General features: G+C 41.9%; 1 protein-coding gene across 1 annotated transcript; it reads left to right on the forward strand.

Annotated features, from left to right (window-relative positions):
* The first annotated feature begins 4851 nt into the window (after nt 1–4851).
* On the forward strand, nt 4852–22724 carry TNFSF15 (TNF superfamily member 15). Its single transcript, XM_040963455.1, has 4 exons — nt 4852–5146; nt 17411–17453; nt 18406–18453; nt 22245–22724. Exons 1-4 carry the CDS (start codon nt 4919–4921, stop codon nt 22697–22699), a joined length of 774 nt encoding a protein of 257 aa, XP_040819389.1. The 5' UTR covers nt 4852–4918; the 3' UTR covers nt 22700–22724.
* Nucleotides 22725–26633: the final 3909 nt, after the last annotated feature.

Consider the following 26633-nt stretch of genomic DNA (forward strand, 5'->3'; position numbering starts at 1 on the left):
ATTCCCTGCGATCTGTACAGTAAAGCTTATCCATATGCTTCACAGGAAGGCCGGTTGGAGCCACACGTAGCACCCATGACTTATTCTGTTCCGTTTCAGGATTTCAGATACTCAGAACAGGAATTGTATAAATCATTAGATTATGTCAAACCTTTTTTAAAAAGATATTTTCATGTATATGAAGAATTGAGCTACAGAGAGGTGGGGAAGTGAGAGATGGAGATCTCCTATCTGAGGCTTCACTCCCCAGATAGCCTCAATGGCTAGAGACAAACCATCTGAATCCAGGAGTTTTTTCCAGTCTCTCCCATGGGCTTGAGGGCCCCAAGCATTTGGGTCATACTATTCTGCTTTCCCAGGCACATTCACGAACAGCTGGATCAGAATAGAACTGCCAGGACTTGAACTGGTGACTATACGGGATGCCAGCGGGAGCAGGCAGAACCTTTACTCACTATACCACAACAGTGGCCCCAAGGTTACACTGTTGCCAAGGTGTATTCTCAGACAACCTTTTATTTAGTCAGGTAGGCAGTTACTGTAATGTTATAAATGGCTGTTGATCCACGGTATTTAATGTAAGCAAGGAGCTTGGCATGCACCATCTGGTATGTTACAGAACCTCTCACCAATGCCTCCCAACTCTCCTGGCTCAAGTTTCTATCATTCTAAATCCTGTGCCCATCACTGGTTTGCTAATTTGGAAATTTACTTTTTCCTTCAACATTGTTGTGTCCTCTTGACTGAGTTGGGTGGTTATTCCTGCACTTAATGATTCTACAGTGCCCAGCTGGATGACTCCCGTTCTCTCCTACAATGCTACAATACTTATCTCCTGTTGAACAAGAATATCCACCAGGCCCATGCCTAGATATGGAATGCCTGACTCTAGCCTGCTTGAGAGTTTTGATCAATACAGAAAGTCGCTAGGTTTGGGCCTGGCATAGTAGCCTAGAGGCTAAAGTCCTCACCTTGCATGCGCCAGGATCCTAAGTCAGGTACCCACTCAAATAGCTCCCCTGAAGGGGCCTTTTCTGACCACCTTGGCTTAAAGGGCTATTAAAATCATTTTCTCTCTCCATTTACATTTTATTTTATTTGTATTATTTTATTTATTTTTCTAAACCTTTTAAAGCTACCTAATATAAGATTAACTTTTGATTTGCTTCTTCTCTGCCCTCACTAGAATATGGTTGACCTCCTTTATCTGTGGATTTTGCTGCCTGAGCAAACCGTAGTTGAAAGTATTAAGTGGAAAATTCCAGAAATAATCAATGTATCCTTAAGTCATATGCTCTTCTGAGCAGCATAATGAACTCTCTCGAATCATCCTGCCCCACCCCACCTGGTATGTGATTCATCCCTTTGAATTGCTCACGTACACTGATACAGTCACCTGTCCATCCATCAGTAGCCATCTCTGCTATCACACTTGCAGTATCACAAAGCTTGTGTTCACACAACCCATGTTTTATTTAATAATGACCCTAAACTAAAAAGTAGTGATGCTGGCAATGTATTCAGTAAATTGTTATAAGTATTTTATTTTATTAATATCTCCATATGTCTAATTAACAGATTAAATGTAACCACAGATGGAGAACATACATGGCGACATGTTAAGCCATGCCTATAATACTAGCATCCCACATGGACATTTGTTCCAGTCCCAGCTACTGATCCGATCCAGCTCCCTACTGAAACACTTGGGACAACAGTCGAAGATGGCCCAAGTGCTTTGCCATCTGCCACCTGTGTGGAAGATCCACATGGAGTTTTTTTTTTTTATTATTGTTGCTTACATTGTATTATGTAGTACAGTTTTATAGGCGCTGGGGATTCCCCCCACCCCTCCCATACCCCTCCCCCCATGGTGGATTCCTTTAGTTTTGGCTTCGGCCTGACCCAATCCTAGCCATGGTGGCTATTCAGGGAGTCAATCGGTGGATGAAACATCTTTGACACTCCACCTATATCACTGTATCCTATCTTTTAATTAAATAAATCTTTTTGGAAAGATCATACTCTGTCAAGGTTCAGTGCTATCTGCACTATCTGCAGTTCCAAACATCCACTAGGGGCTGTAGACTAGCACACCTTAGTAGAAGTTAAACGAAAGCAGGGATTTTTGTCTGTTCCCTTCAATGGTCTATCCCTGATGCCAAGAGCACTAGCGTGGACACAGTAGGCTTTCAAGCTCGTCTTTGGCTTTTGCAACCACTGGAAATTAAGAAGAAAGCAAGCATTATGTGCAAGCCAAAAAAAAAAATCTGTGACTGTTTCCCCAAAGAGGAAAATACAGATGGCAAAAGAAGTACTTGACGTTCAACATTATTATTAGCCACTAGGGAAATGCAAATTAAAAGCATAGTGAGTTATTATCATCACAATGGCTAAAAGGAGAAACAATAGGGATCCAGGAGAGGAGATGCTGGATCTTTCTAGCACTGCTAGTAAGAAGTAAAATGACACAACCCCTTTGCAAAAGAGCAGGACACTTGTCTAAAGATCACATCTTACCATGTGACTCAGCAATTTCATTCTTCAGCATTTATGCCAGAGAAAGGAGAACATATTTGGAAAAAAAATGTAAGTGAATATTCATAGCAGTTTTATTCATAATCACCTAAAAGTGGAATTAATATAAATGCCCTTTACTTTGTGTATCATCATCAAAAGCAAATGTTTATTGGCAATAGGAAAGAATTAGATCAGTCTCGAAGTACAATTTGGTAATAGGCTTTTTGAACCAAGAATGAGTTTCCAAAGGCCATGAAAACCATCCTTTGCTCAAATATATTCGGTGCTTATTCAACAGATGTTAGTCACAAATCTGTTACGTGACCATTACGATGTTAGGAGTAACAGCCATGGGGGTGGGAGTGTGACTTTGCACCTGCCCTTCCAGAGCTCCCTGTCTAATGAAGATGACAAACACAATCTAGTACAAAGTATTCCATGACAGGTGAAGAACAGGAAGCAATTAGGAACATAAAAGACAGTGTCTCAGTGAATCCTGGAGGCACTACACACAGTGAAGAAATATGCAAGCATGGTATCATGACAAGAGATGACTGGAAGCTTCCACAGCAGTGGGAACAGTGTGTCCAACTGACAGCAGATCCGCAGGGTGTCTGTGGGATGGTAGCTTAGGAAAGAACAAGACGAATCTGAACATTGGCAAGGGTCCAGGCCAGGTAAGGGCCTCCCAAGTAGCCTGGAGGGTTGGCTACTTTGATAGAAGTGGACGTAGTTACCAAAAGGAGGCTTTATGGAAGCATCTCCACGTGTCACAAGCCATTTGCTTTCCTTTTGCGGCACCCACCTTTGGCAGAGTCCCCTACTCTCCCCTAACGTCACTTCTCTCTAGGCTCGCAGGCCTATCTTTAATACCACTTCTTGCTCCAAGAAGCCTTTGCCACAGCCCTTCATGAGGGCACCTTCTTCATGAGCAGAACAAGAACCTGCACCTGTGTACCTGCAGCACAGCAGCATGGGCTGTGCTGAGCATGACACCTGGGAGCTCTAGAGTCACTCTGACTTGGTCACAATCCTCACTTCACCACTTAGTGCCCAAGCTTCAACTTCCTTATCTGTGAAATGAGAATGATAACGTTACTGCCTCAAAATCAGAGGATCAAACCGCCACTTAGGACACCTGCATCTCATTTCCAAATATATCATTAACTCTCTGATACTCTGCTTCCAATCCAGATTCCTGTGAGTGCATTTTGCTGGGTATCAGATGATGGCTCAAGGGCTTAAGCCCCTGCCGCCCATTGAGGACATCTAAACAGAGTTCTGAGCTCCTGGCTTTGACCTGGCTCAGGCTTGGCACCAGATGGAAGATTCATTCACTCCCTCCCTCTTTCTCTTTCTTTCTCCTCTCCTCGCATTCCACCCTCCCTTTCTGCCTTTCAAAATTTAAAAAAAAAAAATTCTCAGAAATGATTAATTTCATTGATGCATTTAATTATCTTACAATGAATGGCTGTCACAAAGAAATTGTCTAGTAAGAGTCACTCTTTTTCACAGGTTATGAGCCCTAAGAACAGCCAATGTAGGAAGCTTTATCCCTGAGGCTCAATTCACTTTGCAAAATTCAGGGAGGAGAAGCCAATATCCTCCCTGCACACACAGTCCTCACTAGCCATGACCTCACACTCTGTACTTAATAGTGGTTCTCATAGTCTACAAACTCACTTCCTTTTCACACGCATTCACATGATAGTGCTCTGAACTCCAAAGTCTGTTTCAAAAGAACTAAGTCATGCCCCATCTCCTCTGTCTTCATACCTAGAAGGCCTACAGCAATTGTCTTCACCTTCCAGAGTTTTCATATTCCTTTCTGCACAGTGAAAATGAGCTCTTACGAGGCTCAACAAGACAGAAGGCTTGGTGACACTTTCCAAAGTGTTGAGGCAAATGTGATGTTCATTTCCCGTTTCCCCATCTGCAAGCCTCACACACCTCCCCGTCCCTCACTTTCACTTCCAGAAGAAGCATACTCCCCTGGCTGGCACCACCGGCCAACTGCAATGCAAGGTGCAGGTACATTTTAACTTGTCCCACCCACTGACTTGATGAATTCTTTTTCTCCTCCTCCAGGGACTTTCCTAACTTCCTTCTGTAAACGAAGGAAGGAGCACATGAGCAGACTGGATATAAATATGCTTGGGAAAGCCTTCTTCTTCTTTTTTTTTTTTTTTTCCTTAAACCAAACTTGGTTTCTGTTGTAGGCGGTGCATTCCCTTGCAGGGCAGGGCAGGACAGCCGTGTGCTGTTGAAGGAGGTGGGGAGGGGGGAGAGGGGGAGGAGTAGCCAGCGTGATTAATTCACCCACTGAGTTGGTCTTCTATTTAATGAGGGGTCTCTCTGCCCAGGAGGACTCAGAGATACCGCCAGCGCCAGTGGAAGCATGGCAGAGAGCCTGGAACTGGGCTTTGGAGAAATAGTCAGCGTGGAAATGTTGCCTCAGGATGGCATCTGCAGCCCCAGAGCCAGAGCCAGGCTGGAAGGCAGAAGCAGCAGTTTAGGCTGCGCTCGCACCTGCTGCCTGGTGTCTGTCTCCATCCTCCTAGGACTCGCTGCCTACCTGCTTGTTAGCCAGCTCCGGACTCAAGGAGAAGCCTGCGTACAGTTCCAGGTAAGCAGACTTGTCTCTGAATCGGGAGGTAGCAGATGCCCGATGGGGTCCAGCAGTTACTCCAGCTTTGGTTGGAGGACAAGCTCCATCACGCATCAGTTTCCTTGCCTGCATCTGCCAAGGAAATGTGGAGTGAGAGGGCTAGGAAAGTTCACCTGGGCTTTTGTTTTGAATAGCTCTGGGGAATAATTGTGCCTTGTTATATTCATATTGGAATAACTTCAAGCTTCATATTTTAGGGGATTATAATCATTATATACTGATGCTTGAGAAATAATCTTTTTTTCTTGAAAAGGAAAAAATAATAATCTGAATTACATAACTAATACTGGCCATTGAAAAAAGCCAAAAAGGCACGGATAATGAAATGAATAAAACAATTCATACCCATATTCTCTTGGAGTTGATCATGATTAGCAATTTATGGTATATTATAATTTTCCTAATAAAATGGAATTGTTATGAGTGTGGTAATAAATTATGATTTTATTTATAACATACTAGATTTTATTTAAATTTATAGCAGCATTATATTATTAATAGATATTTGTATTATATCTTTATATATGATTTACTTTAAAAACTCTTGAGTTTAGAAATATTATTTCTCATGCTTAAACAAGAATTTTTCAAGTGTTTATCTCTGAGGTCTCACTGTGTTGAGGAGAAACTTGTTAAAAAGCAAAAACAAATATAGGAGATAGCGGAAATTAAGGATATGGAGTACAGGTGCAAGTGTCAACGAGAAAGCTTCAAATTGCAGACTAGGGACATTAGGAAAGTACCCTAGACAGAATCCAACCAATAATCTTTCTTAAAATGATCCTGTATCATCTGTGGCGACTGATTTTACCTTGGTCTAAAGTACTGAATTTCAAGAGAGAAAATATAGACTTTTCTAATGATTTAATTAGGAATCCAGTCCTTCAGCAACCCAGGCTATCTTCCAAGAAGATACATGGCAGAGAGCAAACCTTAGCTAATATGTGACTTTCACCACCCCATCAAAATCAACAAACAGACCTTGATTCAGACAACACTACTCATGGCCACATGCCAAGTCTCTTAAAATCTAGAAATATGCCGATGACTTGGAAAAGTTACACATGTCCAGGAAACCTGTAAAGCATGCGAGATCTTCTCCTAGGAGCCAGAAGCAAACTGTACCATCAAATTGATTATCTGGAACTCTGTTGTTTGTTAACCAAGAAATAGTTGTTCTAGAATGAGTTTTGAATAGCCTCCAGGGACCTGCCTTCTCCTATGTTCTGAAGTGAACCCAGGAGCTTGAAGTCTGAGATTCCCACATCATCCACAGTTCAGGGAGGGCAGTGACATGCCCAGTCAGGGAGCAAACTGGAGAACTGAACTGTCTCTTTGTTCTACTACATCTCTGAGTCCATCACGTGTCCACTCTATGGCAGGTGCCTGAGAAATAAGTAGGGCTAATCTGACCCATTCTGTTCTAGTTAAGCACATCTCCCTAGAGCAGGTTCAAGTGGTGTCTTTCACAGCTGCAGCTTGGCTAGGCTATGAAACTTCTAAGTTAGAAGAAAGACTAAGGGAAATAGGGGCCAGGCTACAGCTAGAGAAAGTTGGGGTTCCAAGGGAAACAGCTAGGTCACTCAAAAGGAGAGTTTAAAGCAAAACAACATTTGCAGAACAGCTGGGGCAGTTTCAAGAAAGGACTGGGTAAAGAGATGAAGATGGAAGCATCTAGGTTTGGCCACGGTGGGAAATCAGTTCCTATTTCTCAGCATGGGGGAACCAAGCTTGGGAACTAAAGCCTGGGGAATCAAGTCCCCTTTAGTTCCAAGGGGAACTAAAGCCTGAGTCAGCCTAGCTAGGGTATCTCAGAGGTCAGAAGGGAAGACAATCACAGAACAGCAATGAATGGGGGGAAGGGGTGGGGCAGGATTTGCTAACCACTCTATTTCAAACTTTTGATACCACTGAGCAGGTTTAACTAGAAGCCAAGACTCAAAAAGGTCAGAAAGCAGCCAGGTGCAGAGCTCAGCCTCAACAGGGCTTATAACAGGGCTGGAAAGGTCAGAGAGTTGATTTGGAGGGGTTCGTAGAGAATGATCAGGTCAGAGGAAGTGGAAGATGGAAACTAGGCCACCAGGGTCAGCTTGGTAGATACAACAATGAAATATGACTCTTAGACACATTGACTCAGCATCTTAGTGCCCAGTGGGGGGCAGGGAGAAGCAAGTGGCTTCACTTCTGACAGTCTCTTTCCTTTTATACCAAAAGAGGTTACTAATATCAGCACTGCAAGCAGACCATTAAGGCACATGTAGGGATATTTTGTGTGTTGAGAAGACAGGAAAAGCTACATACAACGTACACAGTTGTGCTGATGTGGTAATAATTCTATGCCAAGAAACGTGAGAAAACTTGATCTTGGCCTCAGTCTGATGCATGAGTCAGATAAGAAAATGGGCTCACTCAATGTAGAGGTACTATGGAATTCCAGATGTTCCCACAGCCTGTAGTATGAATGGAGTGATCCAGGAAAGGCATCCTGAAAGAGCGAAGGGAGGCACCTGTAGCTAACATCCCAGGCCTGAGGCTTATGTAAAGAACCTCAATTCAAATAAAAGCCAGTAGATCACAACCAAAGCCACTAGAGGGGACTTTAGGAAACTGGGAGTCTTGGAAATCTAAAAGAGGTTTGCCCATACCTGTCTCCATTGAAATGGGACCATCTGACCCCTGCTCCAAGCATTCAGACAGCAGGGTCATGTTGACCCAGGCGCCAGGCTGTGATACCATAAATCAAAGGAAGATCATTGAGAGGTGATGCTGCTGGAACTGCCACCAATTTTTGAGCTTTCTCCGATGCCAGCCTCCCAGCCAGCAGCTCTATAACTTCATACACCAAATTTGTGTCACACTCAAAACACTCCACTGAAGATCCCTGCCTGGGAGCAGTAGAGGGAAGTTAAGGCTGCCAACGTTTTTCCAAAAGAGGAAAATATAAAAAGATTAGAGGTATCCCATGCTCAGGTTACTGTCATGTAATTAGAAACAAAATCTCCCAACCCAGAAACCCTCCCCACAAAGATAGAGATAAAGCACATACTTTTATTACTGGATATGTGTTGGAGTAGAATGCAGTGCCCATCACAAGCCATTTGCCAAGAGCACATTGAGGCAGTAAGAAATCTCACTTTTTTGTTTTGGCCAAAAATTTACCATTACCTCCAAGCTATGTGAACAGAGCACCGTGTGTAACAGCATGTAGAATGCGTACTTAATTTTTAGGAAAAACAGCCACATATATGAGTTTGCTTATAAACATACAGAAGTTCTCACTGAAGAACATGAAACAAAAGTAACTCTGCTAGCACACATGTAAGGGAAATCAAAGGCTCAGTCACATGAGTATATAGAGTCTTTTGTGTAAAATGTGTGTATCACCTATATAAAAATATGTTGGGATAATAAAATGTTTGCAAGAGTAGAACATGAATGACATTGTGGGCCATAGAAGGTCCACATAATCATTTGGTGTGGCCCAGCCAGGGCAACTGCAGGCAGGACTTGAAATACAATGAATCTTTAGCAGGCTAAAAGTTTGGTTTGATAATTTTGTATAGTCTAAAATTGATACTATAAATAGCCAAATGGCCTTTGGAAAGAAAAAATCCATCACCCCTGCTCTCACTTCTTCAAGGCCTAAACAGATTTGCATCCGGGACGCATCATAAGTCAAAAGGTCAAGTTCAGTGAGATTCTGTCCTCCCCACTTCTTAGCTTGTGACCCAATGCCCTGGGCCCCAGCTTCCTTATCAAGTGAGGATAATTAGTATTCAAAGTGTCTGACAGGAAGTATGGGATTAGTCAATCGTAGTGATGATTATTGCGACAGCAAAGGAACTGCCCCGCTCACAGAAATTACATCACAAAACACAACTTCTCTGCCCTCTCTGGAATCTGGCCTGGCCTGGACAGTGAACTATTTTTAACATCAAAGAACTTTTCTTGGGCTCCCATCCTTACGAGCTACCTCTTGCCTACTCCAAGAAACTTTCCCCCACCTGCTTCTCTCAGTGCACTCTCACATAGCTATGTTTCACCACAGCCTGGGCATTTTTGAGCCCTTCAGTGGTTCCTGTTGCCCTTAGGATGGAACCACAGGTATCCTGGGGCTCAGCTCTGCCACACAGAGAGAGCTGAAAGCACGTGAATTGTAGCCAGGTGGCTCAGCCCCAAGCCCAGCACAGCGGGCACCCAGTTCTGTGCCACGCATCAGTAGGGATGCTTAGTGGGGAGTTCCTGGCCAGGGTTGCACCAATGCCCTTTCCCTCCATCTCCACACACCCTCCCCCAATTTTCTCAGCTTCCTCTCATCTCACATCCATCCTTTCCTGAAAATTCTCATGAGGCCCCTGGTCTTTAATCCCCATACATCCTTTTCCCTCTCATCTGCTGGTTTCCACCCAGACTAACAGGACCTCAAAGTGATCAGGAGAAATACCTGGCACATTTTAAGTAGACAGTAAGCACTAATCCCTTTATCTTCCCCATATACCTGGCACACACTCAGGAGTCATTTCATGTTTTCTTGATGGAGAGAGGCCTGGGACAGACAAGCGATCAGAACTCCTTGATCCTTAGACCCATCATCTACAACATGTCTGCTTCGCAGCATTTATGGTGAGAATTCTGCAAGATGCTAGGAATTTATTTCCACCAGGAAGCTGTTCATAAGCATTCTTTGCCTACCTGCCCCACCTGGCATGAGCCTTTCTAGCTCACTCAAGTTGTGTCCTCTTTGGCAAAAAGGACAGCAACAATAGTCCCTTTCAGTGTTACCCAGAGGAAGCAGCCAGCCAAGACGAACGGATTTTGTAAACCAAAAAAACGTGAATCCCTCAGGAGCTGTGATCTTGTTAGTAACCACAAGCAGATCCAGCATACCTGGAAAAGAAGCTCGATTAGCCCAAGAGTCGCAGTGAGCAAAAAGCAGGGACAGTGGAGGTAGTGCAGATGCACTTGGGAAGTGAAGGAAAGAAGGGTGCATCCAGGTGTGAGTCCTACACAGCCACTGCAGCTCCTGGCAGTCAGCCTCAGCATGCATTCATTCACCCACTAAATGCAGCACACAGCCATCCCTGAATACCATTCCCACCTGGTGAGTCTTCTGCTTCATCCCCAAACAGCACACACATCATCAAGCTGCTGTAGGACACTGACTCCAAGAGGCCACTTTCAAGCCTGGTCCTTTAAGAGCAGGCTTCCAGAAGCATGTAATGGATTGCAGAGGTGTGTAAAGTGTCTGTGGAAAACAAGGAAGCTCTCCAAACCTCCAAAAGGACTTAGATCAGCCATTTATAGCAATGAAACTAAGCCTGGGCTGCTTATCACAGGATCCCCGTGTAGAGAAACAAACAGGTTTATTTAAGAGGCGAAAGGGAAAGCAGACACCTCCATTCAAAACATTTTCCACCTGGCCAATCAGCAAGAGCACTTTTTAAAGAAGCTAAAGGCCAGTAGGGGAGGTTAAGGAAGACAATGGGCACAGTGGATCGTCAGGCAAGTTTCCAGTAAGCCCACAGTGGTCTCTGGATCTAAACCTTGACTGTTTACAAAGAGCGGAGGTCAACCTGCCCAGACATAGCTTTCTTGGGCAATAGGCTTACTTGTGGTGAATTCCTTCCTTGTCTGAGGACTTGCAATTCGAGCCAATTCCCAGCTGTCTAATACCTGGAATTCTTAACAAGTACTGTTTGTTTGCTGAATTGAGCACTGGTCTCATCAATCCTGAGGCCAGAAGTTACCTTTGTTAAGCAGAATGTGAAAATAGAATATGAATGTGTATATATGCATGTGTGTGTGTATTCACTTTAGTTACAGTGACATAACTGGTCATGATATTAGAATGTGAAGAAGGTAAAGAATCTGCGATCACTGAAGTTATTAGTTACATCACAGTTGTAAAGAGAAGCAGGGCAGCATCTGTTTACAACTGAAGTTGTAAGGCCAAAAGGTGGATGCACAGAATCAACAACACACTCCAAGAGCAGATATTGAAGCCCAAGAAAGGAGAGAACTTGGATGTGCATGTTTTCTTTCCGAGTTGTCACAATATGGGAGGCAAAGATCCCGGCTGGTTTTTATTGATAAGTAAACCAAGACTTACTAAGGTGAGGTGACGTGCAAAATCACACAACCAGGAAAAGCAAAAGGACTGGGATTTCCAAATTTGCAAACACCAGAATCTTTGCTCTCTGCCACACTGAATGTCTCATGAGTCCAGATCACTTCGGAATATAGTGAAATAAAATGACCTTGGTTTTAAATTTCTGGGTTGGGTTACCCTAATGCAAATATAAGCAGGAAGAAATAAAAAAAAAAAAAGGAGACGAGGAAGCAGTGTATTTCTCCTAGAAATGGTTGGAAGGATGTTATGGGTCATAAAACGTTTATGTCTTTGCAATGGAGCATTTATGGCAGCATGAAATGAATATCTCTTCCTGTATATGAATAGATAGAGAATACCTACAGAGCGTGAGAAGAAAGGCCAAGTCTGAAGGTCGTTAGTTAAGACATTTTTAACTAAGGAAATGTCAGGACATCACAAACATCATCCCTGCTTCCAGCTCACCTATCTGCTGTGCACCGTGCCAGTGACTGGCAGGTTCATGACACATCCCACACCCCAGCATCTGTCCTTGGTCTGAAGATTCAGAGGCTAGACCTCCCATTTCTCCTTGACCTTTAACAGTTGTTTAATCTCTTTAAGCTTTTATTAGAAAACTTACACAGACTGTAACTCTCCTTTCAAAGTAGCTGCAATATTAGATGAAGAGCACATATAAATGCCCCACACATGGTTTGAAGTACCTTCTTCCCAGTTAGAAGAATAAGACTAATTCCAAAATGTCTATAGTGATAGTTATGGTCAGTTTGAATGAGTGATTACCAACCAATATATTATTAAAAAAACAAAAATAGAAAATGAGAGGATGAAAGCTTTAAGATCATGCAAGCATTGTGGCAAAACATAGTAAGATTGGCTTTCAACCCCAGGAGCACTAGTTTGAGTCTTAGCTGCTCCATTTCCAATCCAGGTAACTACTAATTTTCCTAAGAAAGAAGTACAAGATGGCCCAAGTGGCCCTCTGCCACTCATGATTAAGAATTCCAGAATCCTGGCCTCATCCTGGCCCAGCCCTGAATGTTGTAGTCAATTACAGAGTAAGCCAGTGGATGAAAGATTTCTTTCTGTTTCTCCCTCATGCTCCGTTACTCTGTCTTTCAATTAAATTTAAAAAAAAAAAAAGTCTTTTCTGAAAACAGAGAAAGAGGGCCAGACACAACGATTCACTAATCCTTCCCTTGCAAGCTCCGAGATCCCATATAGGCATCAGTTCATGCCCTGATTGCTCCACATCCCATCCAGCTCCCTGCTTGCAGCCTGGGAAAGCAGCAGCAGAGGACAGCCCAACCTTGGGACCCTGCATCCATGTGGGAGACCCAGGGGCAGCTCCTCACTCATGGCTTTGGATCAGCTCAGTTTCTGCCATTACAGCCAGTTGGGAGTGAACCAGCAGATGGAAGATCTTTCTCTCTGTCTTTCTTTCTGTAAATTTGCCTTTCCAATAAGAATAAAATAAATCTTGGAAAAGAAAGGAGATGGGAGGGGAGGAGGGAGGGGAAAAAAGGGGGGAGGGGAGGGAGGGAGGGGAGGAGGAAGAGGAGGAGAAGGAGAGAAAGGAAAAGAAGGGAAGGGAGGGAAGAAGGAAAGGAAAGGAAAGAAAGGAAAAGGAAAAAAAAGGAAAAGAAAAGAAAAGAAAAGAAAAGAAAAGAAAAAAAAAGAAAAGAAAAGAAAAGAAAAGAAAAGAAAAGGAAAGGAAAGGAAAAAAGCTCCCCTGAATTCACAAGAAACATTTGGGATTGGGCCTGTAGGGGGTATAGGTGGAGGGAAAGCAGCAGCTTCGTTACTATGTCTCAGACCAACGCTAGTGGCAGCAGGCAACTCACCATCCTATTAAGACGTATAACCATAGTCATACATGTTTGTTTTCTTTGACTCCAACTCCTTTCCAAGCCTTGCAACATTCAACAAACCTGTTAGAGCCAGCATTACACAGACACTAACAAACACCATGAGAAATAATAGTATTCTATGTAATCAAAAATGTGTAATGTCAAAAAAATTATCCCTTTCCTAGATTTGGGGATTGCAAAACCCTGCTGTATTCGCTGAACCTAAACTTTATACAACCTTCTGATTTCTCTCTGCTACCATCTTCCTTATAGCTGAGAATCTGCATGCTTTGCCAACTGATAATCCAGCAGAAATCCCAGGCACTACAGCATTGTAAATACAGTGGTAAGGAAGATAGATCAGCTAGGTCCTCCTCATGAATCCCACCAGAGAGAGAAAGAAAACAATAAGCATGAGGCCAGTGCTACGGTGTACAGGTGAAGCTGTAGTGCTGGCATCCCATAGAGGCACTAGTTCATGTTCCATTGGCTTCACTTCTGATCCAGCTCCCTTTTAATGGCCTAGGAAAGCACTGGAAGGTGGTCCAAATGGTTGGGCCCCTAACAAGAGAAAATTGTATGAAGTTTCTGGCTCCTGGCTCCAGCCTGGCCCCAGCATTGGCTGCTGCAATCATCAGGGGAGTGAACCAGCAGATAGGAGATCTCTTTCTGTCTCTCTCCATCTCTCTCTGTTACTCTGATTTTCAAATAAATCTTTTAAAAATGAAACAATAAGCAGCCCAGGTTTAACAGAGAAAAGCCAGGGTTGGATCACAGTAGGTACTGTGTTGGTCTAGTGTTGCCAGCAAGCATCTTGAGAAGAGGCCTCAGAAAAGCTTAGTGCATAAGCATTTCTACAAATCAACCTCTGTGTGGTGTTCTCATATCCCTCATTCATTATCACTTCCTGTCACAAACTCCTCCTCCCAAGCTGGATGGAATCATCAGAAACAGAAGGAACAAGGCAAGGTGGTATGCTGTTGTTCTTGTAGAGACAGCCCCAGCCAATATGCTTCTGGACTCTTCCCATACTATGATCTCCAACATCTTCTAATGGGCATTGTCATAACCTCTGGGTATTGAGCGGCATTCTGGGTCAGGGAAATCTACACATGATTATCCAAATAAAATATGTCTCCAAGTTATACAAATCCAGCAGAGAAAACAGAAAATGTGTTCACTGATGTGAACTGATGTGTACACACTGATGACAAGAGGCTGGATCACAAACGAATGTGATCCAAACTCTTGGCTGTATGCTTAAGCAAAGTTAAGCAGGGTACTTGAAGATTTCTCAGCTAAGACTGAAATGAAATTAAAGAAAGCCAACTAGGGAAACTGCCCTTTTTTATACAAGAATATTTCAAGGTCTCCCCAACTCTCTCTGAGAATACCACCTTCCGTTTTCAAAAACCACCTTCAGTTTTCAACCTTCTGAAGTAGCAATGCCTTTATCAGCTGTCAATAGCAAAAAGACAGTTTCAGGAACCTCATTTCTGAGCAATTTCTTCATCCCCTCCTCAAACCCATCAATGTTATTGATTTTTGGACAGTCACAGTAATTAGATTTTCAAAAGCCATCACACTCATTATCCTAGACTAAATGTACATACTCTATCCATTTGAAGCTCTACAATTTGACAATTCTTCCCATGTTCTGCTGGGCCTTCTTACTGTTGCACAAGCCTATTATCACCTGGCTAGTACCAATAGGCTTTTTAAGAGTCAGTTCATGGGTAGTTTCCTTCAGTTCTGCTGCTTCTAGTCTAGGTCTGTCCAATCTCTAGGCTTGCCTCACTGGGCATGGAACTGCTAATACTTATTCATCTGTCTCACTAGATGAAGAGCTTGACCAGATCCTTCCTATAGGACACAGTGGTTTGGGACTTGCGATTCAGAAGTCAACTGGTCAGGGTTGAAATTCTACTCTCCTCCTTTCCAGGTGTAAGACAAGGGGTGAATTACCCATGTTCTTTGATTCCCCGTTTACAATCTTAGAATAGGAATTGCCTATACTTTAGAACACTGTTGTGACAGTGAATGTCTGAAGGATGTAGCATACCATAGAGTCACTACTGCACTCATGCAATAAACAGTAGCTTCGCATACTGCCATTTTCAAATCATTTGCATCAATCACTGAGGTTTCCTCTTCTGTTTGGGAATCTGGAGGACTAAGAGAGGAACAGATAACTAGGCTGGGGTAGTAAATTCGAACTTTGAAGATGAAGATAAGATAGACTACGTCTTGAAGACCAGTGGCAGGGCCAGTAAAGTTTTATGAGAGGAATTATGCATGATAAAGTGATATTTTTGAAAAAGTCCTCTAAAAGTAGTCTAGCAAATAAATCAGAGAGAGGGAGAAAGCAAGTCAGGAAGACCTATGAGGAGGCTATTGGGGAAACCTGGGCAAGCAGCATTCCCAAGCCTGCAGGAGAGGCCTGGACAAGAAAAACTGAAAAACAGAAATGAGAGCCCTTAGGTTTGCAGGGGAAAGAAGTAACATTCAGATCTGGTGACAGAAAGGAAGCAGTAGTGGCACTATTCATAGAAGCAGGAAGTGCTAGCAAAGGGTCTGCAGAGACAGTGAAGTCAGTTCTGCATTCGAAGCCAAGATTCCTACTGCCCCTGGAAGACAGCCCAGCCAGGAAATGTAAAGTGCTGGGAAGTCTGAGATACCAAAAGATGCTGCCATCACAGACAACGATGACAAGATGCCATCCACTTGTACACTCACATACACATCACAGACACAGGCAGAAGCAAAGAGGCAAAAAACACATCAACTCACATCCCATCCTTTGGATACAGCTATAATCTCCCACACTCCAACACTCCCCAAGTACACTAACATCTACATACATACATACCCCTCACATACACACACACACACACACACACACACACACACACACACACACCCCTCACACACATACCTCTCTCTCTCTCACACACACACACACAGCTTTTTAAGACATAAAATAAATCAAGTGTTCATGACAACAAGAGAATTCCTTAGTTAGTGTGGACTATACAGTTTTAAGAACCAAATCTGTAGACTGGCTGAGTCAAAAATCACATGAGAGAAGATTTTTTCAAACCACTGTAAAATGCAAGGAGATATTATTCCTCAGCTAAGAGCTCTGTTTTGCTCCTAAGCTTTATTCATAGGCACCTGAGTTGTGGGACGTTTGTTTTGTTTGCATTCTCTGTGCTGATTCATGCATTTTCTGATTTGATCCTCACTGCACCTCTATAAGCAATTTGAGCTAGGGATGTTATTATTCTCACTTTACAATGCAGAAAGCAGAGCTCAGAAAGGGAAAGCATCTTATTGAAAATCAAATTGTTAATAGTAGTAGATTCAGAATTCAAATTCAGGTCTGCTTGCCTAGAAGGTAATTACTTTTCCACTCTCATATGGTATTTGAAATATTTATAATTCTGATTGCAATGATGAGAAGGTCTTTATGCGCCACACAGAAACAAAGAGGCAAAGTTGAAGCTAATGAGCAGACTACATAGCCATTTTTTTTCTTTTTCCATATCATTTTTTAAAAAATAATTCCAAGTTTTGAACTGTGCTAGGGAAAAGAAAATAAAGCAAGTGTCATTATACATTCAAATAACAGAAAAAAATGACAAGAGGCTGAAGTTCCTTAGAATAGCAGAGGACAGCTATAAGAAAGAACTTTAAAAGTTGAGCTTCAGGGACTGGTTGCAGCAGCAATGCATGCTATTCTTCTGCCTGCCATGCCAGTTCTATTCCCAAATTCTCCACTTCCAATCTAGTTCCTGCTAATGGTCTGGGAAAGCAGCAGAGGATGATCCAAGGCCTTGTGCCCTGCATCCACATGGGAGACCAGAAGAAATTCCTGTCTCACAATTATGAATTGACCCAGGTCTTGTCATTGCAGCCATTTGGGCAGTACTCCAATAGAGAGAAGATCTGTGTGTGTGTGTCTTACCCTCTCTATAACTCAAGTAAAATAAATAGACTTTTTTTTTAATCTCTAAAGAAAGTTCCACTTCAGAGACAAACCTAAGAAGGAGAAAACGCATCAGGGGTAATGCAGGACAAAAGTAGAGAAGTCAGGTGCATGATGCCCACTAGCCAAAACTTTCCAAATTCTTTTTCCCTCACTGCAGAGTCCCCAGGCTGGCAGCAGCAATTTCTTAATCATACTCATACTATGGGCATCTCTGAGGGCATTGGGGTCTGAGAGACCACAGGTGCTCTGACCATGTCTTTCTTTTACAGCAGACTCCGAAAGGACAGGAGTTTGGACCTTCACACCAGAGAGCTTGTAAGTGTTTCCATTTTCCACCCCCTTTCTTGTGAGGAATGAAAACAATTTCAGTTATTCTGGGAGAGGATGGGAGCCGGGCATCAATGTTTACTACCAAGTTGCTAAGCCAATTGGTGCAAACCCAGAGGTGCACTGAGGCTTCTCTCTAATCACCAAGAAGACAAAATGTTGCATCAGCCAAATGCCTGACCCACAGCCTGTCCTGTAGCACTAATTGCCTAGATTCAAAGCTCAGCTCTGGAATTTACTAGCAGTTTGATCTATGGGCAAATAATGTCACCTCAGTTTCCTACCTGAAAAACAATGTTAATACTTTCCTACTGAGTAGATGTAATCAGGTGATTTTTCTAAAGGAACTATGTCAATACCTAGAAAATAAAAAGAGCACACGAGATTCTTGCTTTATACCATCAACAACAGCCTCTTTATCATTGTAGTTTATGCTGCTTAATCTAATAAGGTCATTTCCAAGAACCAGTGGAAATGATCTTTTCAAGAACTTAGGAAGAATGAGGACAGAGAGAGAAACAAATATGCCAAGGTCATATGGTTACACACAAGATCCCACCTCTTCTGTCTCTCATTTCTGTTGGTATAACCATGTGTCCAGTGGCTTTTTCAAGGGACCATACTAAAGACATAGGGCTAATTAGCTGAAATCACCCCATTCATAGTAGGGTTCACTGTGTCCCTATTAGAGAATACAGTTTCAACTCAAAGTCACAGGGCCAAGATCCATTATGTTCGAGACTCTTACTTCTGAGTCTCCCCTAGCAGTGCTTACCACAAGTACCACATTTCAACACAAAAACTTGTAAGGAGTGGAATTAACTGGACTGCGGGAGATCCATGTTTCTTTCCCACCATGGATACTTGTAGTTCCCTAAGGCCTATCTTCACTCCAATTACCCCTTAATGTATACAGATCATATTTCCCCTTCCATTACAGACATGCCTCTCAGAGCTGAAAGAATGAAGCCAAGAGCACACCTGACAGGTAAGTCCCCCCAGCCCTCAATCCCTGGAGTGTTGTCCAGGAGCATGCAATCCATGGTCCTGAGGTTCCTTTCAGGATATCACCAGAATTCAGTATAGTGGCTTCAAACTGGAAAGCACAATCCCAGGTGACAGGTTCCTCTTCTCATTTGAGGATTCCAAAGGCCCGATAGTTGGGCATTTTCTCTGTGATTCTATGTACCCATCCACCCCACCCCCCCTCCATCCTTTTTCACCTTCTTTGGCAAACCCAACCACTCAGAAAAGGCTTTCCTCAAACTCAGAGTTTCAAGACATTCTGGACCTAGGCACAGATGAAAAGGCCCTTGAGTTTGCAGTACATCCAGTTCACCTGTGCCTTGCTCAAGGTAACACTGCAGGACATTGACAATGAGGAAGGTGTTTCCAAAGAATGTTTATTGATGTGAAGCTAATGAGTGGAACTTTTACAATGTCTGTTGGTCAGCTTCCCAAATCTATGTAAATTCCAGGTATCTAACAGCTGAGACCCCCAAAGAAAAGAGCAAGACAGTTCAGAAATAAGTATTCACAACCCATTGATGTGGAGTAGACATTCAACCTAATGGCTAAAAAAAAAAAAAAACAGTTAGATGTCTGCATTCCATATCTGCATTCCAGGGTGCCTGACTTTGGTTCCTGAATCTTGAGTCCAGCTTCCTGTTTATGCAGAACCGGGTGACAGCAGGTGATGCTTTCAGTAATGGAGTTCCAGTCATTCACATGAGTTGCCTAACTCCTGGCTTTGCCCAAGTGCAGGACCAGCCATTGTGGGCAATCAGAAATTCAAATAGGAGTCTCAGCCTCTCAATCTCTTTCTGTCTATTTCCTGGTCTCCTTCTCTCTGTTTCCTCATCTGTAAGAAAAATTTCCATTTTCTGGAGAATATCCTTATGACTCGAGACATTTGTATTATCATTTGCCTCAGAAAGCATTATTTGTGATAAATACTGAGTGAGGACTAGGTCCAGAGAAATGCCAGGTAAAATCATCACTTCATCTCTGTCTAGGAGAATGAGAAAAATTAAACAGGCTGGGCTAAATAACCCTTTTATTAAAAAGCTACTGACTGTAGAAATGTCACTTTTGCAATGAACAAGAGAAGTAGAAACAGTGGGGGAGGGAGGGACCCATGGTCTAAGTTTCCAATATGTGACAGACACTGTGGTTATCATTTATGTCCATTTTCTCATCTCATTGTCTTTCAGATAGATGAAATAGGGATTAGTCACTACTATTCACAGATAGAAAAACTAAGATTCAGACAATTAAATTCACTTGTCCCAAAACACATGCCCAGGAAGTGGAAGAGCTGAGATTTAAGCTTGACTTTCAAAACTACAGTTTTCATTTCAACATACTTCCTGCCCAAACTCCTACTTACTACTATGTTGACACAATTAATTGCCTACAAATACAATGAATGTTGCTTTGTCTTAGAGACTTATGAATTTATTCTTGCATCATCTGCTTGTAATCCACTGAGCCATCCGCAATGAGAAAGCAGTCACTGTTAAGGGTGATCAGTAAAAATGCCCTTTACGGATTCTGCAAGGGCAACAGACTTTTCCAAGGAGCTTTTAGAGGGACAAAGGAAACTGCACACACTTGGAACACACATATCATAATTGCAAAAGAAACTAATCTAGTCAGCAGGAAGAAAGGTCCCTAGAAAATCAAGGGACTAGATTTCTGGTCATCCATTGAATGTGAAAGTTGCTAAGCAGCCTCTAACACAAGCTATCCCAAAGTGCTAATATTTGTACATAATGGTGATTGGTATAGATTTCAAAGGCAATTACAGGAAATGAAAGTCTTTATTTATCACTAAAAGTATTCATTTTATTTCAGATTATCTTATTTGAAATCAATGCTTCAAAACACTATTTGATTTATCATTTACTTCTACAATAGACACAGTGTTAATTCATATGTTCTATATGTAGATGAATAATGCAAATAGAAGAACATAAAAAAGGATATAAATCAAAATTCATTCTCGATCTGTCAAAATGGAAGATGCTGGTAATATTTGGAAAGAAACAATATGCATGGATTGAATATAAGTGTACACCTGTTGGCAGCCTTGGTGGGAAGGGCATAACTTTTCACCTGGTCTTCAGAACAGGACACTCAAAATGGAGTGGCAGTGAAGAGACAGAGCTTACACAGTTGATTGATGAGTCAGCATGTTGCAGAATCTGATTTCGCACTGGTTCCCTGTATCCCAAATCCCAGATCTCTCCCACTCCACAAGCTGAATCCACTGCCTTAGTTTTGGTCCCATCAATGTCAAACATCCTGGGTTTCTGGTTACAACATATATCCTACAAATTGCTTCCTTATTAATTACTGCCTGTATGCCATGTGACATTGGATCATAGGATTTGAACATAGAAAGCAATGTGACTCCAACGCATCCTCTTTGGTGAGTCAGCACATGCCTGCAACAAGGCTGATTTAGGGGTGGGCAATTAACACGTAAGTTAAAATACCCAGATTCCAGCTTCCCACTAATACATATCCTAGCAGACGATGGTGATGGCTCCAGGGGTTGGGTTCCTGCCACCCACATGGGAGATTTAGATTGAGTTCCCAGCTCCTAGCATTGTCACTCAGCCCATCCCAGAGACATTGCAAACATTTTGGCATTTGAGGGGTGACCCAGTGTGTGGGAGTACTCTCATGCATTCTCTTTCTCTCTCTCCTTCCTCTCTTTCTTCCTCTATACTTCTTTCCCTCTCTTCTATCACTCTACCCCTCAAATAAATAAATAAATAAATAAGGCTATAATTTAAAGGATATTCTTTTAAACATTTCCTGTGGGTTATGTCATTTTAAGAAGGAAAGGCCTAGCAAACAAAAAAAAAAAAAAACTAAGTTTAGTGAATATTACAAAGTTTACAAACCCCAAAATAAAATTTTTAGAGAATAATAACAACAATACTTAAATGCAAGAATATTCCCTGATGGTTTTCCCTCATAATTGGTTGAATTCATAATTTCCCCAACCCCAACACATTTCAACTGTAGCTATATAATTCACAAATACAAAGCCTACAGATGTGGGAGACCAAGTATATTGTGATGGTGATTAGTACCATGACCATGGGGAGACCCTTTGATACTAGAATCAGCAATTTTATCAAGAGTTGGTTAAAGGGCTTCAATTCTATGAAAAGGAATAAACAAAGCTAAAATGTGTCAGTTACAAGGAAGAAGCATGAGAGGTTGGATCTGAGAATGTTTTATCCTAGAACTAGCCTTTGAGGAGGAATTGCGTTTTTCCCAAGTTGAGTGTGGCCAGCACTGAACAGTCTGGTCTTAATAAAATAAAATGTTCCAGTTCATCATTTAAGGGGCAAAGAATGGGAATTGAGGGTGTGGTGTCCACTTTTGTAATGGGCAAACAAGGGGGCATCCATGTCTTCTTGCAGAAGGTTGACTCTTTGCAGTAAGCCATTTTCTGGAACACAAAAAGATTTTCTTCACTTTCATCGTTTTCTAAGCCCACAGGTTTGAGGTAAAATTCAAAATTGTCAGCAAGTCTATAGAGGCCACATAATTAGCCCCATGACACCCTTCAATGATCCTGTTCTCTTTGCACAAACATATGCATCCACTCACCCTTCACCCATTCCTCCCTCAGGTACTTGTTAACTACTGGTTACGTTCAATCACTTTAGCCTTCCCTGAGAATGATACAAGATGCTTTTCAGCCTACTTTTGTACGTTCTGACATAATCAAATTTCACTTCTTTCTTCTCTTTGCAGTGGTGAGACAAGCTCCCACGCAGACAGTGAGGAATCATTTCCCAGCTTTGCACTGGGAGCCTGAGCTAGGATTGGCCTTCACCAAGAACCGGATGAACTACACCAATAAGTTCCTGCTGATCCCAGAGTCAGGAGAGTATTTTGTTTACTCCCAGGTCACATTTCGAGGTACGACATCTGAGTGTGGTCAAATCAACAAGAAGAGTGGACAGAATAAGCCAGAATCCATCATTGTGGTTATCACCAAGGTAACAGACAGCTACCCTGAGCCTGCCCAGCTCCTAACAGGGACCAAATCAGTGTGTGAAATAGGCAGCAACTGGTTCCAGCCCATCTACCTTGGGGCCATGTTCTCCTTGGAAGAAGGGGATAAGCTGATGGTAAATGTCAGTGACATCTCCTTGGTGGATTACACAAAGGAAGACAAAACTTTCTTCGGTGCCTTCTTGCTATAGGACAAAAGTAGCCATCATCACATGAAGATCCTATGCCTCCTAATTTCTAATCTTGTCCATTAATATGCAGTTACAGCCAAGAGTTTTCTTGGATCCAGCAGTAGGGAGCATCCCGTAAAGACAGTGGTTTAGCTTTGAAATTAAGGACTCAAACATTCACATTTGATAGACCTTCCTTATGAGAATGCTAACCAGAAAAGGGTGAAAGAAAACAAATTATCATGGTTTCTTGGAGGAATAGTGACTTTTTAAAACATTGATCACCTAATGAATGGCTACTCTAGTCATGTGAGGATCAAAAAGGACTATTTCACACTTTCCTATATACACTTGTCACCAGCGACAGTTTTTGGTCAATTTGATCATAAATTTGCTTCAGCTCAGGATATTATTTGAAAGTCCAAAGCAAGTCATAGAAAACAGCATGAGCCTCTCAAAGGCAAAAATCCTTTTAGTTTTTCCATGTGACTGGCCTGAAAAATGAAAAAGAGCTGGTATTTCTCATGAATAATATCAAAAAAAATGAACTGGTCTTCATACTGTACATGGCTATTGGAAAACAGTTTTTTCTTGGATTATGTTCACAAATATCAAATAAGCATGAGTTCTACATACCTAGCAAAGATGACATTTGCATTTATTCAGTTTTCTGAATCATCTGTTATGTTCCAAGTACTATCTTGATCTGGAAGACACCATGAAGAACAAGACAGACTACTTAGAATTTGTATCTCTGGACACTTCCTGGTTAAGTGGCCGTCAGCATACTCCAAAGAATAACTACAGTGCTGAGATCTCTGGTTCTCTCCTAACAACATAAGATACTCCTCTGATTAAATCACTGCAGGTAATTAACACATTTCTACTGAACTAGACCAACTCTACAGCAAGCTTGAATGACGCTGCAGCGCAGCAGACTTATTCTCTGGGGAGAAAAATATGTCAATAACCAAATCTGAAGAAATTAACCTAGCTCTGCTTTGAGGTTTGGTTTGCAACACTGCATGTAGAATGTTTAACAAGAGTTTTCTGTTTAGAATACGACGTTAGCCAAACAACTCAGCCAGTACTTTTTTCTTGAAGGAGAGCCTGGATATTGAGAGGGTCCTTTCTGTGTCTCCTATGGGTGTGATCCTCCCACATGCTCATGGGTCAGGGAGGAGCAGAGCAGTGCTACTCTCTCAGCCAGTGTTCTGTTTGTACTCCCAAAGTACAAATCCATCAGTTTGTTTCCTATGATCAAAGGTCTTTGGGGAAATGAAATAGGCTAATTCGCTCTATCCTTGTAATCTCAGAGCATGTGGGTGTGACACGCAGGCAGCTCCAGCAGCTTCTGTTGTCAATATCCCCTATCAGCTGAACTGGGACTGATGGCAAATGCTGTTAGATGCTGGGAGACCACAGAGGCAGAGAGGTGCCTGAGCACTTAATATTTGTTGAGATACAATTAAATACAGATTGATTTCTGGCCTCTTGGTTGGGTTGAGAGTCTCAGAGCACTTCCTAATCTGTCTATAGCTAACCTAACATCAATCCTCTTTCTCACCTTCAGTTGCTCAGAACAGTCCAGGATTCCATGAGAGAAGGGTGTAGTCACCTCCACCTTCAGGGAGGAAGTGAAGCCTGAAAGAAGGTGGGTAGTCCTCAGATGACCACGGGAAAGGGCAGCTTAGACAGGGGAAAACCCTTTGCTTACAGCAGAAAAGAAAGGTTTCTCAGTAACTCCAAAAGCAACTTGATTAAAAACAAAAAGTATCCCCTTAACAGATTCCTAGAACAGTGTTTATTGGAAGATAGTTTTTCCTGTGTGAGTCTTGCCTAGCTCCATAATCAGAACAAGCATCCTGTTAAGAAAACACAATAGTCTAGGTGCCTGTGTCTCCATTTAGCCCAACCCCAAGTCACTAGGAACGGATTTGCATGGGAGAGCCACCTTCAGCCACCCCAAGGAACCTTTGTGCTAAGAGCCTTCAAACCTGCTCACCGTTCCATAGAGAACATGATAAATTTGAAAATACATTCAGAACAGGAATTTGCTAATATCCTAAGATAAATGAAACTTCAAGGAAACATCTCTGGCATATATTTATTTTGATCCTGTCATAAGCTTGCTTTGTGAAGAATGTACTGCTGATTGTTAGATTCTCTGTAATACACATTTTACTATTCAAAGCGTCACAGCCAAACATTCCAACCAGACTTCCATCAGAACCTCTGTTTCTAAAGCACTATCTCCATAGCAGATATTAAGGCAATATTTGAGATAATAAATACAAAACTGAGATGGGGCTTAAAGGGGCTAGTGGAATACATTCAAGGGTCTGGAAGGAAAGTAGGAGGAAGATGATTCAGAAAATAGCTGATTTTTCCAGGAAGGGGGTGGATATTTTTCTTGTTCAACATCCCTAAAATAGCTGAGCTTGAACAAATTCCACAAATATTTACTGAGTGTCTTCTCTCCCTGCAGACTAAAGGATAAGTTATTTTAGTCCTAGACATGTTAATTCTAACTACTCAGCACTCCTATCATCTACAGATATTTTAATTTACTTTGGTGATATTATATAATTAATTAGCTAACTCTGGGTGTATGGATATTTTCTCATTACAAAAATGGGTTCTGCTTGATGAAGGATGATTATCAGCAAGATGATGTGTGTTTATGCTGCGTTTTTTTTTAATAGTCACTCAAGGGTAATTTTCCACAAATAAATAGAAGTAGGAAATACTGACACCATATTTTACCCTTTAAGCCACATGTAGAGAAAAATAATTATTTTCTGGCCTTGAGTATGGTCTCCAACACCCTTGAAAATTCAATAACTCTATGGACGACCCAGAGATGACTTCAGAAACCTGCTTCTGGGAGAATAGAGGAACTATAATCAAACTGTGTGAGCCACTAGAATTTTGACCATAGCTTGGTTTAGATGTATCAGCACAATGGAACTGCTTCAGTTATTAACATTTCTAAATTAAAACATATATATGTATATATATATATATATAAAGAGAACAGATTTCCTGTATCTCATTGGTACAATTCTAATAAGATAAACTTAATAGCCTTTTTCTATTCCTCCTTCCCTCAGTCTAGTAGAAGAAAATGGAAAGTACATCTTTTCACATCCTAAAATACATCAGAATTGGCTTAATAACAGGGCATTCCAGGGTCACTGGTTCCATGGCAATCTAAGCCATGTCACCCCAGAGGAAATTCCACTTTTATATTCATTTTTATAACCCTCTGGATTATAAAAAAATCAACTTGTTCATGCATATAAGCATGCCTGGGAATATAAGCAAATATTCTCTTACAAATTATTTTCTCAAGTCCTCAATCATGTTTCTGTGATTGTGACATTGGCAATTAATTCTTCAGGACAAGATTTCGTTTTGTTTTGTACCTTGAAAAACACATGCAAATGTCTTGTCTCAGCATTGTTTACCCTCCTAGGGCCCAGAGTCCTGGCAGGTATCTGTTAATTTTAGTAGAATTTTCTTTGAGGGTATGTCATTATCCTGGGTATTAACATTAATGTACTGATCTTTGAATGATTCATTGGACTGGACTTAGTAGACCGGCCCAGTGGAGTGGGTAGGTCAGAGCCACACGCATGTTCAGTCACATTTTCTCAGTCACATTTTCAGCTTCCTTAGTTCTGAAACACATTCACCCTCACCTTTTCCTTTGCCTCTTGTTAAGAAGACAACACTATATTCGCCCAGTAGGAGATGTCACTCGTCCAGGACCATTCAGTTGAGAAGTATCTAGAACTGCATTCTGTATTTCTAAATCTTGCCCATAATCCCTGACTCACCCAATTTTTCTTTGCTCTTAGTAAATGTACATTCTAGTGATTGGAGGGAAAGTTAATGAAAATGAAAGTATCTTCAAAAGCTACAGTGACATAGAAATGGGAAGGAAACTATA

Source organism: Ochotona curzoniae, unplaced genomic scaffold, assembly GCF_017591425.1.
Source record: "Ochotona curzoniae isolate NIBS_2020 unplaced genomic scaffold, NIBS_Ocur_1.0 scaffold_3208, whole genome shotgun sequence".
In the NCBI taxonomy this organism is placed as follows: Eukaryota; Metazoa; Chordata; class Mammalia; order Lagomorpha; family Ochotonidae; genus Ochotona; species Ochotona curzoniae.

Coding starts and splice junctions, on each gene's coding strand:
- TNFSF15 (XM_040963455.1), top strand. CDS start 4,919: ATGGCAGAGAGCCTGGAACTGGGCTTTGGAGAAATAGTCAGCGTGGAA. Junction 17,454..18,405: donor ACCTTCACACCAGAGAGCTT/GTAAGTGTTTCC, acceptor CTTCCATTACAG/ACATGCCTCTCAGAGCTGAA. Junction 18,454..22,244: donor GCCAAGAGCACACCTGACAG/GTAAGTCCCCCC, acceptor TTCTCTTTGCAG/TGGTGAGACAAGCTCCCACG.